The sequence below is a fragment of the Mugil cephalus genome, chromosome 13 (assembly GCF_022458985.1).
Source record: "Mugil cephalus isolate CIBA_MC_2020 chromosome 13, CIBA_Mcephalus_1.1, whole genome shotgun sequence".
Lineage (NCBI taxonomy): Eukaryota > Metazoa > Chordata > Actinopteri > Mugiliformes > Mugilidae > Mugil > Mugil cephalus.
Window position 1 is genome coordinate 18,419,829 of NC_061782.1, and position 19,073 is coordinate 18,438,901.

At 40.6% G+C, this 19,073-nt stretch overlaps 1 protein-coding gene across 3 annotated transcripts in view; it reads right to left on the reverse strand.

The window, feature by feature from the left end:
• The window catches only part of oprm1 (opioid receptor, mu 1), a 30,757-nt gene extending 15,598 nt beyond the window's left edge, over window positions 1-15,159 (reverse strand). For 2 of the 3 annotated variants that reach the window (XM_047604049.1, XM_047604047.1), the window contains exon 1: window positions 14,161-15,159. In XM_047604049.1, coding sequence (XP_047460005.1) covers window positions 14,161-14,420 — 260 coding nt within the window. In that variant the 5' untranslated portion in view covers window positions 14,421-15,159. The remainder of the gene's footprint in view (window positions 1-14,160) is intronic. The other variant, XM_047604048.1, reaches the window with a different exon arrangement.
• Window positions 15,160-19,073: the final 3,914 nt, after the last annotated feature.

Here is a 19,073-nt window from a genome sequence, read left to right on the forward strand (position 1 = left end):
ATGTTCATGAATGTTAATCAGGTGATTACTGTGTGTTTTGACATGTGAGGGCCACTTTGCACCATGGCAACAGCTGTGACTAGGCAGAGGAGATTTTTATAGGAGACGTCAACAAATTAATATGACACAATGAGAACACATTCCTCGACTTAATGCATTTCTTTGGATAAAGAAAAACGTAATGAGGCAGCGATGAGAGAAAGCTTTTATTTCTTTCAGGCTGAAAATTGGTAGAAAGCATAGTCAGTGTGCTTGTTTTGAAGGTTTCACTGAGTATTACTGTGTTTCTATTCATCCCCATTAGCTGATGCTCTCTGATGGGTTCATTATCAGCAAGTGAATGTTACCTTTGTCTCTTCACATACTGTTAAATCTTCACTAGTAAACATGACTTAAGTTCAGTTTAATTTAGTAAACAATAGTCACATATAAAAGCAGTGGCTGGGAAGATAGAGGTGGCAATTTATTTAGCGGTAGAAGAACATAAAAAAACTGAATTCATTCATATATTTTCCAATATCTATGTTGAAATCATTTATTTTCTTGTAGTTCAATGCTGATGCATTGTCTTAACATTTCACATTGGTGTTTGATGTCAAACTGACTTAATATACAGACTAATAATATGCCATAATTTTGCTGGACAATGGACAGTTTAATGGGAGATCATGTGTTTACTGCTTCTGAAAATGACAGTCTCACTGGTGGCTTTGGACATTGTTGAGCATTACCTTCTTCTAGATAAACTTTAAAACAGTGTCTTGTCTCTAATCAGTTTACTTTCGTTCATCTCATATAATATATATATCTATGTATATCATAACAGACATCAGTGTGTCAGCTTTAATGGAAATCATTCAGCTTATTTAATTGCTTTGAATGGAGTACCTCAAGGGTCACCTTTAGGACCACTTCTCTATTTTCGTTAATGGTCTTCCTATACTTTTTTTTTGACTGTTAAGTACGTCTATATGCTGATGACACAGTAATATAGTGTTAATCTGCCATAGAAACTTCTTTAGAGTGTGAATTTGCCTCAGTCCAGAAATGTTTCTCATCACATAAACTGATTCTTAATAAAACACACCCAGCGACAATTTCTTTCTGTTCCCAAAACGATACAAATATTGGCAGGCTGGATTCAAGTTTAAGGCTCCAATGAACTGTAACAATATAACTTTATTAGAAAATCTTGCAACAGCTTCTTTTATAATGGTAATGGTAATGTCTACTATCACTATTCTATAATATATGTGTCTATCTATTATTATCTATCATTATTATCTATATTATTAATATTATTAGTATTAATATTATTCATTGTATTACTCATTGTATGTCATTATTATAGGTGGATTGGTCAAGAGCCTTATGCATGCTGTATGTGATTGTCTCTGTTGTACTGTGATTGTTTTGTTGCATTGTATTATGTTTCTATGTTGAACCCCCTCGACAATGAGGTGGTTCATCTCAAGGGACTATTCATGAAAAATACAGATCAGATTAAAGCGATAAACAGATTAAAGATGTCTTCATAATCCTGGGAACATGAGGCTCAAAGCATTGGCTTCGACATCTACAACTAAAGGGCAGCGCACTACCTACTCCAAGTGTGCTTTCTAATCTCTGTGTACAAATATATGGGTTAGATGCTGAATGTAAAAATATCTGAGATGTAAAAACTGGTTCAATAAAGATTCTACTCTTCATTACCTTGATGTTCAAGTCATTTTAGAGCTTGTAATCTCTTACCTAATAATGATTCTCCTCCTCTTTGATTCAAACGACCTTGATTGCAACAAAACCATTGCATATAAATGCAGTGACTGGGAAAATAGAGGCGGCAATTATTTTTCAGCTCTAGAAAAACATGAAGGAATATAACTGATTCATATTTTTTCCAATATCTATGTTGAAATAAATGGATTTCTTGTAGTTCAGTGATAATGCACTGCTCATTGTCTTAACATTTCACACTGGTGTTTGATATGTCAAACTGACTTAATATACAGACTAATAATATGCCAGAAATTTAAAGCTGCGCCATAATTATCAGTGAGCCTGGATTGGGAACAAGCTTAGAATGAATCAACAGTCTAGTGACCATATTTCAGCAAATGTCAAAAGGAACACACACTCTTGGTCAAATGTTTGAAACACACACTGGATACTTTTATGGCTTTTGTTACAACCTAGCAACCTAAACACAGTTCATCATTAGCTGACTAGTGTGTTTGCAGGCTTGCGTATGATTCATGGGCAGCTGCGGGGTGAAGATAAACCATTAAGTCCTGGTTGCAGAAACAGAGGCTGCGCGTGTGAACAGACATCTGTCTGCCTCTGGCTCGACTGGTAACACTGTTCATGTGCGCGGTGAGGAACATGATGGATGAGGGTGCACAGGGTGTGACTGTGTACGTGTCTGACTGCTGGGCATGTGTTCCTGTGGTGAGCAGTGATGAGATGCTGAGATTTGTCTGTGTTTTACTGAATGTTTATCGAATATATAATAAGTTAGGAGAACAACAGTCATTCTATATCGAAATTTATATTGAAGTTTATGAAGTTTATTTCACTTTGCTGTGTTATTTAAAGGCCTGCCTTGTTTTTGATGAGTGGATGGAATAAATGGAATGTTTTATCATTTGTGTGTAACAGACTCAGCATTTTAACTTTAATTGGAGCTATAGCTGACCAGATATTCCCACCAGACTTTTTTTCTCCTGAAAGTTCTTTACTTTTAGTGTGGTGCAGAAACGAGATGATTCATGTGCAAAAGTATTTTGGAGAGCAGCAGGGATCTTGCGCTACTAACCTCGATGTGCGCTGCTTTGTCTACCTCATATTCCCTCATATTTAACGTCACACATAAAGTGACAATGGACAGTTTAATGGGAGATTAGATTAAACAGATAAGGCTCAAAGTACTTTCCCCTTGAGATCTACGGCTAAAGGGCAGCGCATTACTCCAAGTGCTTTCTAATCTCTGTGTGCGAATGTATGGCTTAGATGCAGCGTGTAAAAATATCTGAGATCACTTGTAATCACTTAACTATTGCATGGTTATAGTAAAGTAAATCATCATGCCAAATGATTTATGCAGTCAGCAAGCACTAAAAGCCCCTTTTTTGCAGTCTTTGGCACAATTTTGTGTGGTGAAAAGTATATTGTTGTTAAAAATATTTAACTAGCGCCTATTGGCTCAGTTAGCAGTACTAATGGAGTTGAATCGAATCAAATCATTGCAGTGAAGAGGGAGCTAAGTTTTTAGTTGAAACATTTGATCTACCCTACAGCCTTCACATATATTCATGAACTTAGGTAGTGACAGAAAGGCTAACTGATACATGCAACAGAGATGAGGAGTGGCAGGACTCAGAAATAGGGTGGAGCTCTTGGAAATCTAGAGGGACCTTGAACAAGAACTAGTGCTTCTGAGCATTCTGGTGAGGATGCCCTCTGGGCCCCTTGGATGTTTCCCGAGCACGTCCAGCAAAGAGGAGTCCCACGGGAAACCCAGAATTTACAAAGAAGAAGAACTTTAATGTCATCGCACATAAGTTACAATGAAATTTTGTTTAGCAGCAATCTCCACTAGCAGGTTGATATTTAAAGGTAGCAAATATATTATATATATATATATATATAAAAATCTTGTGTATGCATTGCTAGGGAGAAGTTCATCTGGATACCACCTCTCGCCTGTTGCCACCGTGACCCAACCTCGGGTAAGAGGATAGAAATAGACTGATGATGGATGGCTCAATGTACATCTATTATGATGTACATTTACATACCATATTAAAATGTAAATTCTACATGGACACTGGTGAAATTGATAGAGGTGCAGGGGTGTTTTAAAATCTTTTTTTAAGGGTTTGATTTTTTTTAATGAATTGAACAGGGTCACTGATGTGAATCAAAGCTGACTATAGCTCGTGTCTCTTGTCAAGAATTGATATCATTGGAGTTTTATTTGAAGTGTATGTAAAAATGATTTGCAAGCTACATCATTAAAGACAAAGTATTTTATGGTCTCTTAGACACTTGATGTAATAAAAGGGTCAACAGGACCCATTATAACTCTTGATTGCAAACCTCTGACATGGGATGATTCATCTTTCAAACCAAAAAAAAAAAAAAAAAGGTGTTAAGAAAAGATTATTTTTTACTTATTAAGCATGTGGGTGGAAGCCTCTGAGAGTGATGTATGTAGCTATGGTAAGCCTGAAGTAACAGCATGAACATGTACCGATCCAGTAATAGCACATATGTGCCTTGTGCTCCAGTCTGTCCAACAATGGAGGCTTTAGCCTGTGTAGCCCAGAGTAATTATTGTTGTTTTGCGTATTTCACAAATCATGCCTGTTGGCCTAAATCGAACCACTAGAGATGATGTACAAATTACTTTTTCTTTCCAAGCTATTTCCCCTGTCGTATGAGCTGAACTAAAGTAATTTTTTTTTTTTTTAGTTTCTTTGAAATCATTTCTGTAAATGGAAGTTGTTAGATACGCACTGCTGGACATACTGTATGTTCACAGGTTGTAAATGGCTGTGACAGAGACACAGCCCTTCTTCAGACCCTGATGAATGTATATGAAAAGACTAATAACTTGTTTCATTTTAGAAAGCTCTCCTACTACTCTTCCATGTAGTACAGTTTGAACACTGCTTGATTTACTAAAGGTTTTCGTGTGCAAAAATGTACGCAAGCCTCATTACACACGCAAACTGATGACGAAGCTGATCTGCTAAGGGAGCACAATGAGGGTCACATCTGTGAAACAGGCAAAATAGAAATGTTGATTTACCAAAGCTGAACCTGACTGCTGTGACAGTTTTTCTGTGTCTATATTTAGCCAAATCTTAATTGGCACAGCAGTGCGCATAAATGGCCGTGGTTATTGTTCTGAGGAGGAGGCGTAGGCACAACAAAAGGCAGCGGAGAGAACAAATCTTTTCTTCTTTTTTTTTGGCATTACAGAAGCAAATACAATTAAAACATATCGCCTATTCAGCGGCGGCTGAGGTTTTATTATCTTCTTCTTGTATTCGCCACAGCATTGACCTTGTCACGGATAGCCTCCCATATTGTGTTTCTCCTGGTTATGTTAGTATTTCTTTCATGCCAAAATATGTTTATTTGCCTCTTGCACTAACACCTCCAAGTCCATGGCTTCGAATTTCATTTCGTGCTTTCACTCAATCTGTTGTTCAATATTCTCTCTGGCAGAAAGCAATAGGGTGGTCTCAACCACTTTTGAACCTGCCAATAGTCGGCAGGTTCCAACCTGGTGCCTCCAAAAAAAATACGGTTTGCTTTTCCATAGGCCAAGAGCCAAGCAAAGTCCAGCCAGAGCCATGCCATTACGTTAGCATAAAACATAATGCTCAGTTGAAGCACAGTGACAAACATGGCAGACCTCAACGTAACAATGCTGCTCATGTTTTTACTAGCCTCTTTATAGATGTACTTAGCTGGTAGTTATTTCAGTTGCTTTTTGCAGCGGACCTGGCTGCGCCAAATCTATTTTTCAATACTGATGAATTGGCATTTTTCATAAACATCAAGACAGCCCTCCCCGCATCCCAATACTGATACTAACAGCAGGCTGTCGCAATTCTGAAAAAGGACACAAAAGCAAGACTCGGTTAAAGAAATACTTAATGTGACTCAAGGAGCGTTCAGGGACAGGTGATCAATCAGAAGATTGATCAGTCGGTTGGTGATCAATAGGCAGCGGCACCCAAAACGGTCATTAAAAAAATTTTGGTCCAGGCAATGTTAGTCTCTGTCACAGAAAAAAAAAGGTTTAACTGAGGTTTAACTTCAAATGTTACCTGCAGGTCAAGGTTATTGTTTTATTCAATCCTTTGCTAATAAACATCATTAGTAATAGTCCTGAATGACAAGGGAAATAAACAAAACGTGTAATAAAAGCAGTACGTGGAAATAGTAAGCACTGCGCCGAGTAGATAATGGGCTCTTATTAACACAACACAAACATGCAGCGAGAGATTTATGGGGTTTTCAGTCATCAAACAGCTCTCCCATGTCTGGACTGAGCCCTTCATTAAACACATCAACTTTTCATCATGCCAAAACAAAATGTGTTGTCATAGAAACCCTAGACATGATAAACAACAGTTTAAAATGTTTAAACTGAATCCCATGTTGGAAATGATTTTGCTGGGGTTTTGTGTGTGTGTGTGTCATGAAGAGAGCATTTAATGATTGATAACTTTATCACACTGGGCTCTATTTTAGCAATCACAAAGGCAAGCGAAAGCAAGTCGTGTGTGCGAGTTCGCCGAGTGCGTAGCTAAGCACCGGCGATATGTGCAAAAGGTTTGGGTGAAGTGGAACAAAAATAGCAGGGAGTGTGGATTAATTGTTAGTCCCTTCAGCTAAAAATACTAAAGCGAGCAATAAAGTGTATTTTAGCATCCAGAAAGTGGCTAAATGTTGAGCTGGTTGTATTTATCGGACGGCAAACAAGCTCCTTGTCTCTATTAAAGCCTGTATTTCTCTTTCCTAATTGTTCTTATCACCAGTTGACAACTTTCATGTTTGCACTGCTTCAATTTACAGCAGATAAAGGGCCAGAGGACTGTGTGTTTGTGTTGGACCTTTATTCAGTTATGTGCGTGACATTTGTCTGCAATTGTGGATCAGCATACAAGTAGAATTGCCTCTGTGTAGCATCTGCACTAAAAGTGACTGAAGGGGCCTTGATTCAGCTTGACAAGGTACAATTCATGAGCTGTCACAGAGCATCTGCTGTGAGTCATACACGCACACACAGAAGCAGATGTGTGAACACACACACACACTTAAAAAAAAACTGGAGGATAAATGGCAAAAGATGAATAATTATCCATCCATAAGTCAGCGGGTCAAACAGCTCGGTGAGCAAAGATTCTGGTTGTCGGACAGAGATGGATGGACTGTTGTGACAGATGTGCCGCTGGTAAAGCTGAGTGAAGATGCTCAGGGGGTTCAGAAAGACGCACAAAACTTTCTGGATCTTTCAAATAACAAAAATAATTATAAGTTAATGCACTATTTCCATAGCTACCAGCACTTCCATTGTCCAAATGTTTTCTCCTGTGTTTTATCATTTGCCTTGCTAAACATCACCTCCCTCCCATTTTGTCACTTTCAATTTGAGAACCTGAATGAATGCGACTGCAGTTGTCAGCTGAGTTTTTTTTTATTATTATTATTTACCGAAGGATGTGGCTGCTTTCTTGTGATGCATTTGCTGGCTCTCTTCATACTCCAGCTTGCAGTTGTACTTCAGGTGGTGGAATAAATTTGTGTTTGTGTTGCTGTCCTTACTACAAGTCCAGCTGCCTTATTCAACAGCTTTTGGATTACCACGACATGGATGACTGAGAACCTTCACAGACATATCTTGAAAAATGTTTGCAGCTGTGTCTTTTTTCTTGTGGTATCTGATCCATGGTATTTGAGTGGATTTTTCTTGTCAGATATTGCTGTCCGTCAAATTAATTCTTTTGAGATTGTGTTGTTTCCTCTTGTCTCATGTCGTTACGACTCAGTTAAGGTACCACACTTCAGTCCTAGACAGTGTGGTGTTTGTGGTTCGGGAGCACCCTCTTGCCAGTATATGTTGGGCAGTAAGAAGTGAAGGATGGATGTACAAATGTGCCATAAGCTGGCTTTTATCCTCCAAAATGTACAATCCTTCTTTTTTTCCACATGCCAACACACAAATTGTGTCTTACATTGGAAACCCATTGAGGTGACGAATCGAAGTGTCACCTCTCACTGTGTCCTGTGGTTGGTGATGGAAACATTTAATTTGAGCATCCGTCAGCGGTGTAAGGTCACATGTCGGAACGCTCCTGACTAGCCTGCCTGAAAGTGATGGGAGGAAATCAATATCAACACACAAAGTCCAACACTAGGGGCAGTAGAAACTCAACAGATGTACAACTGACGCACAGTTTGTGTTTGAGGCCAGCTCTCTTCTAAAACAGGGACTAATGAAAAAGGTGGTGTGACATACACTGGAAAGTCTCACTAGGAAATTTGTATTTGCGTGACGTAGCACTTGTGTCCCTTTTGTCATTCGTGTATTGTTGTGTGTTTCATAACTTGTTTAGAATTTTCTCTCAGCCTTGAGGGCAGAGGCAGTGACGTTTCATGTCCCTGAGAATTGATTATCTCGTTACTAACATTGACTTAAACCAAGGATGATTTCAGATGCAGGAACAACGCAACAAGACAGTTTGCTGTGTTTCCATTGACTTGTTTTTGTTTGTTTTTTTCTTTTAAACCAAAAAATAAATAGTTGTATTACATGTTATAGAACACAGTTGTCGGCAAACGGTCCAAGCATGGCCTCGTCGAATTCAGTTTTCAGAACACTTCAGATCACAGTGACACAAAGCACTAACACTGCATGTATTCCACAACCAGCGCATTGTGTTCTTCTTATGGATTTGACAATCTCTGTCCACTCCTTTCTGATTCACTTCTGTAATTGGTTTCCATCTCTGGAAATACAACAAAAAGAAACAGGGAACCAATGGAGGTCAAATCCAGATATTCAGTTTGTTGCTTAGGAACGCTGTTGTTAATGGAGATAAGACCATCTTGAAAAGAACCTCTTTGTGCCGTTAAACCCCATTAGGGGTAGAGGAAGAGGGAAATGGTTTAGTGGCTGTCAAACTGAATTCCATTTTTGATGAGGTCATCATTTGACCTCTTTATTTTGTTTGCTCGTGTTTGTCACTTTGCAACAATAAACCACTCATGTGGAAAGCCTCGCCTCCGAGAAAAAGATAACAAGATGTTCAGAGGAGCAAATCTCCACCCCTCTTGGCAATTCGAAATGCCAGCCCTGACAAAGAAAGACGTGTTTAACAGCACCTGCCATGGAGTATAAAGAGCAGATTTGGGGTAAGTAAGTGAGTCACTTCATAAGTGACAGATGGACAAAAGAGCCAAGAGCTCCGATCAATCATCGCACTCAGAAAAGACAAAATCTGCCTTTGTTCCCTTTCTGTTGAATCTTTCATCGTTCCTCCGTTCTCCCTCTGACTGTCGATATAGACATAGATAGATTTATCCAAAAAATTATCTGTTTTTCCATTTCCCCGAGCTCTCGTCACTCTGAAATGCTTTGTTTAACTTCCACTCTACTTTTCAGGCTGTTCACTTCCTGTCCTGCTTTCTTTGGCTTCAAACAAACACCTCATTTTGAAATCAGACTAACAGCACTCTGATTCTCTGTCCGTTGGCGTTAAGGAGGTCATTACTCATAGGCTCACAGGAAGGGCAGCCTAATTAGCGCTCTGCACTCCACACATAATTGTCTCCTTAGCAAGAAATTAGGCTCGGTACCACCCAGTTGTGAGCAGATACATAAATTTAGTGAGAGCAGCATGCAGCATTCCCATCTCTCAGTCTCACGCTGCGCCGTCACACTCTTACCACACCGTTAACATTAATGATCGGTACATTTTCGGGCAGCTTTTGGTAAATGCTAGGCTCAAACAATTACTCTTCATTAGCTGCTGATAGTTTTATTGTTGCCAGGGGTGAAGGTTACTCCCTGAACACATTTGTCTTGACTAATTTTGTTCCAGAGAAGTTTGCTTGCGCTCTAAAGCAAACACTGTAATTGCAGCATAAAAACATCATGCGAGCGGCAATTATTGAGTTGTGCGCTTGTCATTGGTTAACAGCGACCGAGGCCGCGGTACACAGTGCCCTCGCGTTCGCCGCTGTACAGCTGTTACAGAGCTGAGGTCAGAGCGCTAGGATGCAGGGGACCGCTGGGAAGAGGAAGAGGAGCGCTTAACTGTGAATCACAGATGTTATTCTGCACCAGTAACAGGTTCAAGGCTGCTGGAGGTACATACGTGATGGGTTTACCTATAGTGAAGCTGGCTGCTCCTTCTATCAACCACATCCATCATGCATGAGGATATTCATGAATTCATGTGAAAGAGACATGCCTGGTGAACAACCTCATCACACTCATCAAATATTTAAATTGATCCTGAACTTTTGTATTTTACTATGCACACAGTGAGTAATTTGTGTTAATGATGGAGAAATCATTCCCTTTCATCCTACACTACCCTCCTCCTGCTAATTGCAGCAGGTTACCAGTGGCAGTTTCTTCAATGGGGTTTGAACATAGTCCAGCCAGCTTCCATGGAGCACCACTGGGCTGTTGTTTGATACCTAGCCAATTAACTAGTGATCAAGACATCGTACATTATCAAAAGCACTACTAGTCTTTATTTTGCAACTAGCCTGGAAGCCAGGCGACTCCCAACTGAATATTTTGAAGTTTGTCTGGGTTGCTCCGTTGGCAAAGATCTGCAGGGCAAATCAACCAGTTCTGAGCAGCCTTTACCCAATTTGTACAAGAAATTAGATTCACTGGAGGATTATCCAGTTGTGCGCAGAGCAATATTTTCTCTGTATCAGTTGGAAAACTACAGTAATGTTCCAATGTTGTGTTACCATACTAATATCTTGATAAGAACTGAGTGTGCCAGCGTCAGGCTACAATCAAACTGTAGTCTATAGAACCACATTCGTTTTACAGACTAAAACGTGCAGCAGCTTCTTTCACTTTTCAAACACAGTGCAACATATTCACATTTAAAAGCTTACTGTTTGCCGTAACTACTCAACCCTTCCATATTTAATGCAAATCTCCAATTCTTCTGCACTTGTTTGGTGCGAACATTTATAGTAAAGTTCTACCGAGGCAGCCTGTCTGAGTTGGACAAATCAGAAGTTTATCTCCCAAATTACAGCCTGTCCCTTGGCACCTCCTGCAAGTGTTTCCTCGCTCATGGGTGATAACACAAATGAAATTTGGAACCAAAAGGAAACTCGCTTGGTTGTCACACTGCTGAAACAACAACATTAACGCAAAGATATAAAAACTTTAGCCTTGTCACAAACAACATTGTTACTACTGTTTTGGGAAAGATTAGTCAAAAACACAAATTTATCCTTAGAAATCATGAAGATTGGTTTGCGTGAGGGGTGGTTGACAATCAACACAAGCACTAGAAATTATTCTGTTCTATTCCTTCAAGCTTTTGGGATTGTTAATCGTTAAAGTGGCTGCCAGATGATTGCAGGTTAGTTATCTCAGCGTGAGACCCCATTATTTATCATGTCAGGGATAAGGGCAATTAGAGTTGTGAATGGGTTTATCTCTCATTAGGATTATTGGAAGTTATTTGGTATCAGAGGGCAGGGTCATACAAAATGTTCTTTATATACAGAAGCAACAGAATCGCACAAGGTCACATTATTCATGTGACCTCACACGGTTACATGTTGTACAGCACAGTAGCCGCAACAGCTTCATGTGTCCAGCAGGTGCAGGTGTTCAGAAGCCTCTCAAACAAAAGCATCCAAACTTTTAGAGACACCCCAGCTGACGAAAGGCCAACAAACGCACACAGCTGCTTGTAGCTGGATGGGGCGCGGAGGCAGGGGTCCGGGGATGTGGTGGAGTCGTTCTGCACTCATCAGGCTCTAAACATCTCCCAGTGTTTCCATGGTAACAGGAAGCACTCTGCACTGGTGGTGTATCCCTTGTGAAACCCAAACGGTTTCTACTCAACCGCAATTGATTTTTCCAACTGAGCGTGCAGATCTCTGCTCATGTTTGTTTGCCTGCGAGAAAGTTTGCGGATGTTTGCAGAGTTTTGCGGAGGGGCAGAGAGAGACAGCAAATGGACAGAGAGATAAAGAGTAAGAGCGAAATTGTTTTATGGCCTTAAGGTTGTCACTGCTCGGACTGTAAAGGAAAAAAACATCTTTCATCCGCTGCGGTTTCTATTTAATCTAGCCAAACTGCGTTCAAGGCCATGACTGTAAAATGGGGACGGTGAGTTCAAGACTACACTTCCATTTACGGGTAAATATCCATGGTGTGTCATTAGCTTAATGGTGGTTCATTCTCAATCTGCCGGTGGAGAGAAAAGAACGGGAGACAGGCGCAGATGAAAGAAAGACAGAGACTGAATGGCACTGAAGAATTGTGTGTTTTAGAGGAGAGAGAGAGAGACGCATCCTTTACCATCCTCTCAATTCATTTCAAGTCTCATTAAGTCAAAAAGTTTTAGGAAGCCAACAAAATAACTTTCCAAGAACACAAAAACACTCCTGGTTATTTGTCATGATCCGCTGGAGGGAGGGAGGGTGGTTCCCACATAACAAATAAGGATGAGAGAGCTAATAATCGGGTAATGCCCTTCCTCATCTATCATCTGCTTTGTAGACAAAACACTTTATAATACATTATGAGAGTCTGTGTACAAACTCATCCATCATCAACACAGGCAGCGGCAGACATAGATCTGAAAACATCTGGCACGGATATGAGGATTCTTTAGCAAAACAGTTGTATTTCAGACATCACACAGCGTGAGCCGATGTTTCCAGGACGGACGAATGCTCATTCACCCGACTGCACACAAGTGCTGGGAATGGTTGGTGTGACGAAGTAATCACATACTATCTTGTGGTCCTAAATCAACACAGAGAGGCCTCTTCCACATTTTACAATCTACTTTCTCCAATAAAGGGGTGGCATCCCAATTTGAAACAAGCTATTAAAGCACCTGTCTGACAAGCTTACTCCACTCCAGTCTATTGGCTCTTAATGACCCACATGTTAGGACTGAGATAGGAAGAGTTGCCTTTGAGCATTCTGCACCATTCAAAGGGAATAATCTTTTGTCACGACTCCAGCTGGATGCCTTGATTCCTTTGAATCGCTTTATGTATATTATCATGGATTCCATGCATTCCATGCATCCATGCATGCAGTGTACATGTACTTTTTATAAATGCCTTGTTCATGTCTGTGTTTATATCGTATTGTATAGTGTAGTGATGGATTGTTCGTAATCAGGGTGTCATTGGAAAAGAGAACTTGCTCTCAATTGACCCTCCCTGGAAAACAGAAGGTAAAGAAGATGTTCAGCAAATCATCTGCTCGACCATGCTTCACTGACTCTACCAGACAATAAAATGTGGCAAAATTTATCTCTTTTTTACTGGTCATCATCAATCTTCACCAGTCTCTTTTCCAAGTGCTGTTCTCTCACTTAATCTACCTTCTCCATCTTCTAGTGCCTTTTATTACCTGAAAGAGTCTCACCTGGACTGACACCAACATCATCCAGGGTGTGTTTATTTAACATCAGTGTCAGGCTTTTCTTTATGTAAGACCATTGGAATCTGTTTCTAACAGTGAACAGCGTGTGTGGAACTAATAGATGTTTCAGTTATCTCTGGCTTTATGGTTCTAAAATAATATGCAAGGGAACAGTGGAATTAAATATATATATAAATTCTTGTTGCTCCTTCTTGTTCCCCCTTGTGACAGGTGATAAAGAGAAATAATAAAGTTCGGAGCGTGAAATAAACCGTTCTGCTCATGTTAACAGATTTGACATGAAAAAACTAGATGGAATATACCAGGGCTGTCTCTTAGAAACCAAAGACAGAATCTACTGATCAACAAACAATCAGACAAACTGGATATGAATAGGACTAACCACTAACTGTTTTGTTTTGCATAACTCCTAATGTGATATGAAGACGGCAGAATCTGACGGGCTTCATGGTTGGCCATGTTAGCACATGCTGTCAGATCAGCCTGACTGTCCAGGTTAGGTAAGGCATGGTGGAGGCATGATGCGACCGATGGAAATGTATCGTATGTGTAAAAATGAAGTGTATTTCGCGTTGCTGCCATTGTTTTCTCTTTGTCTCTCGCCTCCTGCGCACTGGAGCAATTTGCTGCGAGGTTGGAGGCATTTTACGCATGAACGGCAGCTGTGCTGGCAGCCCTGTAAACAGCGCGTTCACATGGTTTCACTCAGCCTCAAAACACACACGCGGTGACGGACACACCTTTATTATACCAATTTGCTCGATACAGCAACAAGTCCGTACTCCCTCAGAGTCAGGGTGGAGAGGGATACCGAGTGTTTAAAAGTGTTAAAAAATAAGTGTGACAGACATGATAACGTGCAAGAGAGTGAGCTGAGTGTTCACATTTTCTTGTGCCTGTGTTTTCTTTTCTTTTCTTTCTTTCTTTTCTTTTTTTTTTTTTTAGTCTTTTTTCTGTCTTACCTGACGATGATGTACATGACTAACACGTTTCCAACCAGCCCCACCACGCACACCATGGAGTAGAGAGCGGTGATGACAATCGCTATGATGACCGGGTTGGCATCGTCCTCCAGGCTGTCGGTCAGCCCGTGGTCAGCGCCGCATCGCGCCTCCGCGGAGCTCGTGTTGTCGGTGAAGTTTCGGCAGAAGCTGCCGTTGTTGTAAAACAAGGGGACCTGGCCCCGGTGGTTCGCGTCTGAGCCATTGCCGGCGCTCTCCATGGTCCTCGCTTGTTATGTGCTGTGGGTGCCGCTCGCGTTTTTCGCCTCCCTTCGGGTGCCTGCCGTTGGACTCTGTGCCAGCGTTGCCCCGCTGGGTGTTTGTCTGTCGTGTGCTTGGAGGAGTGCCTCGTCTCGGGCGCAGGGCGGACCGCGGGTAAGGTTAAACCTCTCCGCGTTGAAGAATGTTGTGCTGTAGTGAGGTTTGACGGCAGCCTGCGCGAGTTTACTGACGACCCTCGCACCGCAAAGCGAACCTGGACGGGACAGAAGCGACGGCGTGAAAATGAATTCGCTCGCTCCCTTCCTTCCTCCCTTGCCTCCTTCCTTCCTAGGGTCCTTTCTGTGCCCTCCTATCCGTCCCCTCTATGCTCAGTCCCTTTTTTTCTTCTTTGCTTATCTCTTCCCATCCTTTGTCGTTTTTTTCCCTTTCTTTGTCTACTTACTTTTCTATAATTTCACATCCCCTCTCTCCTATCTGTCGCAAGGTATTCACTCTTTTCTTATCTTTTTGCCATTCTTCTTTACTGTTTTTCATATCTCACATTCCTCTCCTTTGCTTACCATTGTTCCTGTTCTTTATTTTCTGTTTTGGCTCAAACTATTGTTATTTCTTCTTCCCTTCACACTAATTTTTGTTCTGTTTTCCTCTTTTTGCATAACATTTCATCTATCACTGCTTTCTGTTCCCTTCCTTTGTTCCCTCTCTTATGTTCTTCGTCCCTCCATCATTTTATAGTTTTCTTTTCAACAGTGTCTTCAGACAATTTGTATTGTTACTGGCACTATATAAATAAAATTGAATTGAATCGTACTGAATTGCAGTTTTGTGGATGTGCGTACACCTGTACACACACTCCCAGAAATGATTTTAAAACTTAACATCAGATCTGTTGCATCATCAGCTTCTCTCCGAATTAATAGGCTGAAAAGTTAAAACCTTAGTCCCCACTCAAGTTGTGTGTTGCTTTAGCGCTCTTTTATATTAACTGAGGACAGTCATGGAGGAGTTTGGGGATCATCCGTCAAGTCGTCATGCATGCGCATGTAGCGCAGTGTAATGAGTCTTCTCACTTCTGATTTATAATTTTTATGCTGTATTCTAATGATTAGAGCCAAGCGAGAGAATACAGTGCAGCGTAATCCAATTGGGATTGATTTTAATCAATATAATGTCCCTGCTAGCCTCATTAGAGTTTCAGAGAGGCATGAAATGGACAAAGATCATTTACTAAACATGCCGGAGGCTTGTTTGGAGTGAAACTTTTCAACATGAGCACCACTAGCACTGAATAAAGTCACTGCCGTAATTTTGTTTGTGACAGTCAACAAAATCCACATAATAATAACAAAACCAATAAACTAACTCTAGGAAGGATTTTATTACTTAATCCAAACCAAACTCAATCTGCAAATCTACAAACATTTTATGTGTTGGACTTTTTCATCACAACATAACCAGGGGAAAAAAGTCCTGGGTAAAGAAACGTCACTGACCTCAAGGGCGCGTGGAAATACGTTCATAATAACATATATTTTGCTGCAGTTTTGACCTCTCGATGAAGTATATGTTGCTGTCAGACCGAGTGATGAAAGTACACAACACAGAAGTTTAGACAAGAAAAGCACTGTGGTTAAGGTTGAGAAAAGATCATGTTTGGCCTCAAGTCATTCTGACTGTTTTTTCTGATTTAAACCAGGTCATGACATTTCCCTTGAGAGTCCAAACATAACCTCCAATAGGCCCAATAATGCATAGTCACAACAAGAGATATTTTATTGACCTTAGCACCAGATGGTTTGTTGTACAGAACCGCCCAAGAAGTTGTCCTGTTAGTTCCACTGTACGAAGATGACGTCTTTGAGAGGAATATTTCTGCAAAAGAGGAACTCTTTCAGCATAAATATCGAAAACTGACAATCCTGTCATTACTTGAATCTTGAGAAAATCCAGCTGCCTTGCAATGTTGCACAATCTCCACAAGCAAAGTGAATTGCTCGTCGCCACTTTGTATCTAAGAGTTGATTGCTAGTGCACAATCCAGGCTCTGGTTCCCTTGGTAACACTTTTATTCCTGAGTGAAACTAGCAGAACATTAAATATTACTAGATAAAACTAGCTCCTCTTGGCATTGCCGCTCTCCATCTGTGTTTGCCCGATGCTCCGTGCCCGCTTTCAGTGTGATTACATCCGTCTGAACATACTACGTCCAGGCTCTGGTTGTTTTGGTAACCATCTTCTATATTTCCCACCCAAAATATTTCAGACTGAAACAAGTGGAACACAAAACTATTGCATGATCAGAGCTCACTCTTGTCAGTTTCAGTACTTTTTATTTTGTCCAAAAAAACTGCTGGCAATAACATTGTTCCATCTGGGTTCAACTGACACTCCAAGTCCTGTCAGCATATATTGCTCCCATTGGTCATCCCCCCCAATTGTGTTTCCTCAAAGCTGACATTTCTTCAATCTGGTACTTGCCCACTTTTTCACCTACAGTGGCTGGACACAGACTTATTTCTGTTCTTGAGCTGCAGTCCGTGCAAACTTTAAAAAAAAAAAAAAAAAAAAAAACGTAAACATTTATTTAGACAGGTCTTCATCAGGGGGTGTGTGACCCCTAGTAGGTCCGTGGAGGTATATTTATATATATTTCTTTTAATTTCCCCCCATATATTTAAATTTCTTTAAGTACACATTAAAATGCATCTAACATATTTTAGTAAAGGGACAAATGGAGGCAGAACTTTAAGTCATCACTTCACTCATTCAGTGATCCAGGAGCTGTCTCAACAGCGCACCTTCACACAAAGCCACACTAGATCCGTGAATCAAAGCCTTCTGTACACAGTAGGACTTGCCCCTATCACTGCTGATCCAATCACAAGGCCGCATATATTACACGCCGACTCTGTCAGATCCTATTCAGGTCCCTGGTAAAATCCCAGACACACCCTATGGTATTAGCAGAAGAGAAGCAAATAGTGCAGCTCGCTTCCATCAGCCAACTACTGAGGCCAAAATTGATCGCTTTGTCACTAAAACAAAAAATAGAAATAAAAAAATGAACATTTTGAACCTGTGAATTATTTAAATAAACTTAATATTGAATGCAGAATGATGATAATAATGTATATTTATCAATAGCACTAGTCTGAGTTTAATATAGAACACATAGTAGTAGGTAGGGGGTGCTTGTAAACATACACATTTTCACATTACACAAGGTTAGACCACTTCTTCATGGTGCCTAATAATGCAGTTATGCTCAGGTTTCAACTTTCTGAATCCCAGTTTACATGCAGAAGTGAAAATTGAATAACTGACAGGAGCATGCCCTCCTCCTCCACACTAGGTGGCGATATGTGGGTTATGTGGGTTAATACGTCTCTTTCATTCTGGGTCCAACCCCCAGCTTGACAGCCATCACAGCATTATTAGACTGCAAATACTGCATCAATGCATATACAGCTAACAGCATGGAGCTTCAGTAGATATAATTAAAAATATAATTGATATTGTATTGATCCCCAAGGGGAAATTATGTCCCTGTGGTTTGACCCATGCATTTAAATATTTAAATATATATATATGTGTGTGTGTGTGTGTGTGTGTGTGTGTGTGTGTGTGTGTGTGTGTGTGTGTAAGTTGTTGACATAAAGGGAAATGCAAAGCAATTTTTCATTTTTTTATTATTTTGTTAATGCGTAGCAGATGAAGAGACGTCCACAGCAGCAGCAGCAGCAGCACAGGTGATGCAGGGAATCAATCCCTCGCCCTCTATTTGTCAGGTGGTACTGGTGTCCATCAAAGCTCAAATCCTCACCTGTTTGTACACGTCCTCGTGCTCCACTGGTCCGTCTAGCAGATTCCAGCAGAGGAAAAGTTAAACGCACAAACAGGCAGGAACAGGAAGTGTCCCCACATTTAAGTGACGCCCTCCTGCACTGCTCTCTGACTAGCAGCAATGATTGGGTGAGACTAGGGAACAGTAAAGAGTGTGGAGTGATTTCTGATCCAAAACCTTCTTTGCTTTATTTCTTATTGCAATGCTTCCTGAGACTTAAGTGTGTACATGTTTAATATGTGATTTCCGATGAATTTTATCATCTATGTTTACCCCCCAAAACTTTAATTTCATCAACTCTTTCTGTTTTAACTCCATCTATCTTTATTATCACCTGTGTATTCAGTTTACACCTTTGTCGTGCTCAGATTTAATGTAATAACCTGGAAGAATGGCACTGGCAATACAAATGGCTGAAATGAGGCAGGGCTCACCCTTAGCCTCCTTGGAGGTTTACTAGCTATTTGCCACAAGGAACCAGAAGTCATTGCTGTGAGAGGGATGTCAAATTTGTTCTTGTGCAACCCTCTGATAAGCGGATTAACATGGATAGATCTCTAGACCTCACTGAAAAGCTGAGCTTAATGGATGTGAACTTCTTCCCTTGCACTAGATCCTAGATTTCTTGACTGGGCGACCTTCTTTAGTCCAGATCGGGAACAGCACCTCCAACATCACAACCTGGAGTCCCCCAAGGCTGTGTGCTCGGTCATTTGCTATTCACACTGCTAACTCAAGACAGTGCAGCAATGCACAGTTTGAATCACATCATCAAGTTTGTCAATTACATGACTGTGACTGATCTCAT